This window comes from Panthera leo, chromosome A2 (assembly GCF_018350215.1).
Source record: "Panthera leo isolate Ple1 chromosome A2, P.leo_Ple1_pat1.1, whole genome shotgun sequence".
In the NCBI taxonomy this organism is placed as follows: domain Eukaryota; kingdom Metazoa; phylum Chordata; class Mammalia; order Carnivora; family Felidae; genus Panthera; species Panthera leo.
Window position 1 is genome coordinate 145,048,048 of NC_056680.1, and position 8,211 is coordinate 145,056,258.

At 59.8% G+C, this 8,211-nt stretch overlaps 1 protein-coding gene across 1 annotated transcript; it reads left to right on the forward strand.

Annotated features, from left to right (window-relative positions):
• Positions 1–1,229: 1,229 nt before the first annotated feature.
• CPA1 (carboxypeptidase A1) lies at positions 1,230–7,681 on the forward strand. Its single transcript, XM_042927636.1, has 10 exons — positions 1,230–1,294; positions 1,791–1,872; positions 2,325–2,558; positions 2,814–2,915; positions 3,458–3,559; positions 3,735–3,845; positions 4,465–4,555; positions 5,062–5,261; positions 5,647–5,731; positions 7,430–7,681. Exons 1-10 carry the CDS (start codon positions 1,230–1,232, stop codon positions 7,615–7,617), a joined length of 1,260 nt encoding a protein of 419 aa, XP_042783570.1. The 3' UTR covers positions 7,618–7,681.
• Positions 7,682–8,211: the final 530 nt, after the last annotated feature.

Here is an 8,211-nt window from a genome sequence, read left to right on the forward strand (position 1 = left end):
AGATACTTGAAAAAGAAGCCAGAGGAAGCTTCGGGGAGAAAGAGGGTCTTATCTGGGGCCTGGAGGTCAGGCAAGGCTGCTGGAGTGGAGAGGAACAGTCTTCATGAGGTTCAACGTCTGTTGAGGGTGAATTCAGTGTTTCACTGTCTTCTCAGAGCTAGGCTTGGCAGAGAGTGGGGGGTAAATCTAATGGGGTCACTCTGCCCCAGCCATAGAGGGTAGGCCAGGTAGGGGGTGGGATAGGGAGGCAGAGGGAACAGATGGAAACCAGAAAGGGCCACCTTGGCTGTTGTCAGTGTCCGAGCCTGAGCCCCTGACACAGAGCAGGGCCCCCAGATGGTGCTGGGTATCCGTCGGGGGCCCCCTGTGGATTAGGGCGGATTTGTGTTAGATGTTTCTACCATGAGATCAGCATCCAGAGCCCCAGCGAATTCCCCTTTGTGAGTTCCGGTTTCTCCTGTATACTGTGCAGTCCCCACAGGGGTCTGGCCCCGGTTCCCACCACCACGCTTTCTATTCAGATGACATCTGGTTACAGTTCCCATCAAGGGCGACCGCGATCCTGGGCCCTGTAGTGGGGGGGGGGGGGGGTGGTGGAGGGAAACACTGGCGAGAGTCGAGTTCCTGCCCCAGCTGCGGTCGCTGTGGCCTGACTCCCGCAAGACCGCCGAGGCCGGCCAGGAGGAGTGGGGCCTTGAAGCCCCCTTCAGGGGGCTGTACCCCAGAGCGGGATGTGCCTTGTGCAGGGGAGGGGCAGCCCTGGACAGAGCCAGTGTGGTGAGAAGCCAGTGGGTACAAGCACTGGATGGGGGCAGAGAGTCCCAGCGTCCTCTGTCCCAGGAACAGAAGAGCTGGCCCTCAGGAGCGTGGGAGAAGGGGACACCCCACACGAGGCTCCAGCTGGTTGGCTGTGGGCGAGCAGGCTCCCAGCTGACCCTCAGGCTCCAGCTGACCCTCAGGCTCAGGCTGGCACTTCATGGCCAAGGGGTTGAGGCCTGGCTTATCTCCCCAGCTGCCCTGTTCCCTGCCACTTTATCAGGGAGGGCGAGAAGGTATCAGAGATCGGGGCCCTCATCCTCCCTCCCCGTGGGACAGGGCCCAGGTGCAAGGCGGGGCGGGGAGGGGACCAGCTCTCGGGCACGGTCGGAAGGACCCGGGAGACCTGGGAGAGTTTAAAAAGCCCCGGGACCTTCTCTCGGCCTCAGTTGATGTTCCCAGCTGGCTGCAGCATGAGGGGGCTGCTGATTTGGAGTGTGCTGCTAGGGGCTGTCCTTGGCAAAGAGGACTTTGTGGGGTAAGGGTATGGAGGGAAGGGGGTGCTCAGACAGGAGACGGGAGGACTCCGCCCCCAGCCAGTGTCTGGAGGAGAGAGACTGACTTATGGGATGACTCCAGAGAGGAGCAGACTAGCAGGCCCTAGGAGGCAGACTGACCGGGCACCAGGGCTGAGAAGGAAGGGGTCTGGTCCCTCTGGGCAGCTTCCCGAGCCCCCGAGAAATCTGAGCTTGAAGGAGGAGTTTTCAGGAGGGGAGGTGGGAGGAGGCCTGATGGGCTTTGGAGAGAGAGAGAAATAGTCTAAATCGGGACGGGGTAGCAGCTGTGTCCAGAAGGCTCCAAGGAGCCTGGGCCTCCCCTTGCGAAGACCCCTCGTGCTTCCCCCTGCTCAGCCCGGAGGCTCGAGCCCAGCCTGGGGCTTCCAGGCCACTGGATGCGGCGTCCTCCCACCTGGGGAGTGTGGAGGGCCAATCAGAGCTGCTCAGGCCCCCAGTGTCCCCTCCCTCTCTGCCCAGGCACCAGGTGCTCCGAATCTCTGCTGCCGATGAAGCCCAGGTCCAGAAGGTGAAGGAGTTGGAGGACCTCGAGCACCTGCAGGTCGGAAGAAGTGGGGAGTCCTCCAGGAGGCCCCAGGGCTCCTCCCGGGCCAGCCGGGCCCACCCCAGGACCCCATCATCCCCTGGGGCCACCTGGGGCCTGGCCCTGCTCTCCTCAGCCACCCAGAAAGGACCCGGGGGACTGCTTCCTGTCGGGAAACGATTTAACCTCCTAGTTCCAGACTCTTCCTGCCCTTGAGCATCCGAGCAAAGGGAGGGCCTTCTCTCTAGCGCTTCTCTTTGCTTGCCGTCTTGAAGCTCCTCCGCGAGGCTTCCCGGGCCATTTCCCCGACCGTGGTGGACGCCGTCCAGGGCCCACGGTTTCCCCTCGGTCCCCGGCCCCTAACGCCCACGCCGCAGCCCCAGGTGTACGTGACCCCCTGGCGCCGGCACCCCCTCCCGGCTGGCCCTTGCCCGGCTCACCGTGGCGGTGCCCGTTCTCGTCCTCTCCAGCTGGACTTCTGGCGGGGCCCTGGTCAGCCCGGCTCTCCCATCGACGTCCGAGTGCCCTTCCCCAGCATCCAGGCTGTCAAGGCCTTCCTGGAGGCCCACGGCCTCGGGTACACGATCATGATTGAGGACGTGCAGTCGTTGCTGGACGAGGAGCAGGAGCAGATGTTCGCCTTCCAGGCCCGGTCCCGCTCCACCGACACCTTCAACTACGCCACCTACCACACCCTGGAGGAGGTGAGGGGCCCCCGGGACCCCTCCGCACCGCACCGGCACGGAGCTCTGCATCAGGCTGGCAGAGTGCGGCCAGAGTCAGGGGTGACCTGGGCATGCGCAGCACCCGCCCCGTCTCCGGGGGGGCTCGCGGGCCGGGGGGAGGGGGGTCTGGGCTGCGGCTCCGCTACGTTGCAGGGCCTGTGGCAGGCTGGCTGACGCTGCTGCAGGGGGGAAGCGTCCGGGTGACAGCCGGCCTCCCCTTCTCTCCCTTCTCAGATCTACAGCTTCATGGATATGCTGGTGGCCGAGCACCCACAGCTTGTGAGCAAGCTCCAGATCGGCAACACCTACGAGGGGCGTCCCATCTATGTGCTGAAGGTAACGGGCACCTAGGCAAAAATGGGCACCCACATCTGTGTGTGGGGGCCCGTGGGTGAGCCCAGGGTCACCGAGAACGCTCTGCTATGTGAACCCCCCGTGCTGACATTTGGGAAGGTCGCAATTTCTATGCTGGTCTAGCCGTAGGCATACCCGGGCACACACGGTTCTTAAACTTTTAAGTGACCGAGTGTTTTCAAGCAAGCGTCCCGTTGCGGAAAGTATCCGAGAGTCCGGGTAGTCCAGATAAAATGGTTTATTTGTGACACCCCACAGAGAACTGTGTCTGGGCAGAGGAAAAGAGTAGGGCCCGGAGTTCTGGCTGAGTCATATTTGCCCCAAGGCCAGGGTGAAGGCTGGAGGCCAAGTTCTGTGGGATTCCTGCGCGGGCCCCACCCCCACCCCTCACCTGAGTGATGGCCCCACAAGGAAAGCCTTAACCTGAGATACCCAGGGAGCCGATGGCCTCTGGCCTGGCGTGTGCTCCCCTTCAAGGAGGCAAGATAAGACCCGAGCTGGATCTCTTTGCTTTTCTTGTTCAGTTCAGCACCGGGGGAAACAACCGTCCCGCCATCTGGATCGACACGGGGATCCATTCCCGGGAGTGGGTTACCCAGGCCAGCGGGGTCTGGTTTGCCAAGAAGGTAAGCCGGGGGAGGTGAGGAGGGTTCTCACCTGGTGGGCTGGTGGTCAAGGCCCACGGGAGCCCGGGCCTCCCCTTTGCATCCAGAAGCAGGGATGCAGAGGTGCAAATGTCCGTTGCTCTAGGGTGGCCGATGCCTGGCCTGACCCACTCTGCCTGCGTGTCCCCCCCACCAGATCACACAAGACTATGGCCAGGACTTCACTCTCACTGCCATTCTTGATTCCATGGACATCTTCCTGGAGATTGTCACTAACCCTGATGGTTTTGCCTTCACCCACAGCAAGGTACAGACTTCCTCTCGTTCTTGGGGAAAACACGGCGGGCCCCTGGCCTCTGAGCCCCGCAGGCTACTCACCCCGAATCTCAACCCCCAGAAGTTGAGGGAGGGGCAAACAGACCTGTTCTGCTGGACCAGGGTTCTCATCCTAGGCCTTCTTGATGAGGCCCCTCAACTCTCAACCCCTCCGTTGAGAGAGCCAAAAATGTCTTCAGACATTGTCATATATCTGGGGATGGGGAGGGGGGACAAAATCCCCCAGACCCGCTGCCCTGGACCTTATTTCCTAACTTTATTTTACTTTTATGGCAGGTACAGCCTGCTACCAATCCCGCGTGTCTGGGCAGGGGGCGGGGGGAGGGGCACCTTCGTTTCCGCCGGTAGAAACCTCTGGCCAAGTGCCGTCCACTGTTGCCTCTGTTCTCCTTCAACCAAGAGCCCCCTTTGCAGACAGACCTTCCCGACAACCAGTTGAACGTGGCTTCTGATCTGTGCTGTGTCCACGCCCATGCTCCTGATCGGAGCGCCTCGTGTCGGTTGTGGCCGCTCACGGCCCGCACTGCTCTCTGCGGGCTCTGGCCCCCGGCCCAGCACGGTGACCGACAGGTGTCTGGTTCCTTCCTCAGAATCGCATGTGGCGCAAGACTCGATCCCTCACACCGGGCTCCTCCTGTGTTGGGGTGGACCCCAACCGGAACTGGGATGCTGGCTTTGGGAGTAAGGCCCTGTGTGATTTGGGGGCAGGGACGGGAAACCCAGATGGCTTCTTCCCCGCCTGTGTCCTGCTGCCCCCCCTACCCCTTTCCTGCCCCAGCAGGGAGGGCAGAGATGTCAGCCTCTCCGCTGAGGCTCCCAGGGAGGGAGGAGGGCCTCTGAGATTTTCTTGCTCCTCGTCCGTAGAAACAAATCTCCCCCCATTGGAACTTAGGTCTGAAACCTATGTAGGGGGGTTTCTAGAGTAACTTCAGCTCCTTCTCTCTGTGGTCCCTTCACTGCAAGAATGGATCTTGCTTGGGGAGCCCTCCTTCCCTCTCTGGGCACGTCCACCTGGCTGGGGAGGGAGGCAGGCCCCCCAGGTTATAAAAGGCCTTGGCCTTTCCTTAATTCCAGGGTGGGGGTGAGCCCTCCTGCATCCCACCCTTATTTCCACGCAAAGAACTTGAGGGTGTGGAAGCCACGCTGCTTGGCTGTTAAGGAATGCTACCCCCCCTCTCCTCCCACAGTGGCCGGAGCCAGCAGCAACCCCTGCACGGACACTTACCGTGGCAAGTTTGCAAATTCCGAAGTGGAGGTCAAGTCCATCGTGGACTTTGTGAAGAGCCACGGGAACATCAAGGCCTTCATCTCCATCCACAGCTACTCCCAGCTCCTCCTGTATCCCTACGGCTACAAGGCAGAGCCAGCCCCCGACCGGGACGAGCTGGTATGTGCTGATCCCTTGCTTGCCCTGCCGTGCCCAGCACCCCTTTCCGCGGACCCCTGATGCCTTGGGAAGACCGGCAAGGCGGACTTGTCTCGCTTTCTGTCTGGGAAACTGAGGTACAGAGTGGCTGAGTCACTTCTGTCCCATGACACTGCAAGGGGAAAGGCTAGACTTTGAGCTTGTACCACAAGTTCAATCTGGAGCCGCGGTGTGATCAACGGCCAGCCAGACGTCCTGCGGGGTTCGGGGATCGCGGGGCTGCTGAGCTCCCGCTGTGCGCGGGGCCCCGTGCTCTCTGCTGGGCTACTTCCCAGCTAGACGCTGGGCTACCCTGGCCCTGGCGTTACTGGCCGTAACAGGTGGTATCGCTTGGCATTTTCTCCAGGATCAGCTGGCCAAGTCTGCTGTGACGGCCCTGGCCTCTCTGTATGGGACCAAGTTCAAGTACGGCAGCATCATCAAAACGATTTGTAAGTGGGTGCACGGTCTCTGGGGTGTCACCGGGAGGAAGCTTAGCCGGCTTTTCCTGCCTGACGCGGTGTTCCTCCTGGAGGAAGCAGCCAGGGGTGTGCCTAGATCTGGGAGCATGGGCGAGGACAACAGCCCTCGGCGGTGCCTCGGGGAGCAGTGGGGCCCTTTCCTGAAGTGAACTCTGCCTTCGTCGATACCTTCAGACAAGCCGATCGGTTCCTCTGAGAACTTTTGTCCCCTTGTCTGGGGTTAAGTCCAGCTTTAGGAGGGGATGGAGAGTTCCGCTGGCGTTTGTAGATCACCAAGAAACTCACCTTAAAAAAATACGCTGCCTCCAATGCCTTTCAGTGAGAGAATATGTCCTATCTTTTCCCAGCTTACTTGTACGTGCAATGCCCCTGCGAGGAGCACTGTTATGTCAGAATGGAATTAAGTCAGCAAATGTTCATTGAGCACCTACTCTGTACCAGGCCTTGTTTTCTGCGCTTGGGAAATAGTTGGAAATAAGCGAAGATCAGGAAACGTACGTTCTAGTCAGGGAGAGTGACAATAAACACGAATGAGTAGACGATACAGTGTGTTAGGCCACAAATGCTAGGGAGAAAAAGAAAAACTAGAACCTGGTGAGCGGAGTCAGGAATATCGGGCATGGAAGTTGGGTGGGTGGGTTGAAGGGTAGGCCTCATTGAGACAGGAAAATTTGGGTCAGTGTTGAAGGACACGAGGAAGGGCGCCAAGAGGCTATCTATCTGGGGGAAGAGCCTCGCAGGCAGAGGAACCTTCTAGAACAAAGGCCCTGCCATGTGATCTGGACTGGCGTGTTGGGGGGATAGCAGGGACAACATGGAGCCCTAGGTGATGGCCGCAGGGTGAGAGCACACGGGGGTCATCGGGGACAGGTGGGGGGCGGGGGGGGGGCAGATCCCGTAGGGCCCTGAGGAATGCAGTAAGTTTGCTGGCCGACGACAGGCAGAAGTACTGAGTCAGAGGCCGAGGACAGAGGTGAGAGGGCTTGCAGGCACCCTTCACGTACCTCCGCCCCCGCGCGCCCAGGGCTTGGTAGATGAGTGGGCCACGGTCTTACTGAGGGCTGGCCTCGCTTTTGGACTTCAGGCCTCGTTTGGAAATGGGTTTCAAACCGCACCAGAGGTTGTCGCTTCGGTCGGCGTTGCCAGGTTAAGTCCGGATACGCAGCCCACCTCCCACACCCCTGCCCAATTCAAAACCAACTTCGTTACCCGCTGTTAACCGCAAACCTGGGCAAAATTCCCTCCAGAAAGACAGACGAGGGGCCTGTGCTTTGCCTCTGGCCTTCTGCACTCTCTCCTGCAGACCAGAGCCCCAGGGGACAGATCCTGGTTACTCAAGCGGGTAACTCTGGTATATTTGGAGGTTTGACCAAAGCAGCTGTTGGAGGGAGGTGGTTTTCAGCGGGGCTTTTGCAACAGCAAGAACTTTCTCGCATTCCCCCGTGATAGGAGATCCACTGCCGGTCCTCCTGTCTGGGCCTCTGGAGCTCAGACCCCTTGGGGGACTTCCTGGGAGGGAGCCAGGCTGCTTGGTCAACAGCAGGCACTTAGTAGCCGCTGACTCCAGTCAACCCTGCATGAGGCTCCGGGTTTAGGACCGTTGGCCCAGCCCGTACCAGTGTTTCTAAGTTTTTGACCTTTGCTCTCCGGCATCTGCTCCTGCCCCAGACCAAGCCAGCGGAAGCACCATCGACTGGACCTACAGCCAGGGCATCAAGTACTCCTACACCTTCGAGCTCCGGGACACGGGGCGCTATGGCTTCCTGCTGCCGGCCTCCCAGATCGTCCCCACGGCCCAGGAGACGTGGCTGGCGCTTCGGACCATCATGGAACACACCCTGAATCACCCCTACTGAACTGGTCCTTCGGCCCTCTCTTCTTCCTCCTCTCTGGCCCCACCCGGGCGACCAAATAAAGTCTGAGTGTAAGTGGAACAGAATCTTGGGGGCTCACGTGTGGGAACGTACGTGGCACGTCCGCCTTTTCAAGCTAGGGCAGAAGTGATTTAGTTCCTGCAGGCCTCGCCGGAAATGTGCGGGCGGTTGGACTAGATGACCCCTCGATTGCCCCCGCCTTCCGAGGTCCTCTGAATTTGGATCCAAGTGGCGTCTGTTTTAATTAGACCACCCTGGGCTTAGCTCATCGGTGGGGCGATGTGTTCATACCTTAGTAGCAAGCGGCAGCCGCAGCTGCTGACCGAATGCCTGGGACCCCGCAGTGGTCAGGAATTCAGCTCGTACGAGAGTGTTGCCAGTTGGATCCATGTATCTACAAGAGCCGTAACTCTAAGTATGAGACAGAATAATCCTGGTGGCCACCGCTGTCCCAAATAGACATTGCAGCCAGGCCCGGCCCATTTCTGTAAAGCCAGATACGGTCTCCCACTCCTGGATTAAATCGGAAGAAAACGATTAGGTCGAATGAAATAATTTACTGAAGATAAAGAACGA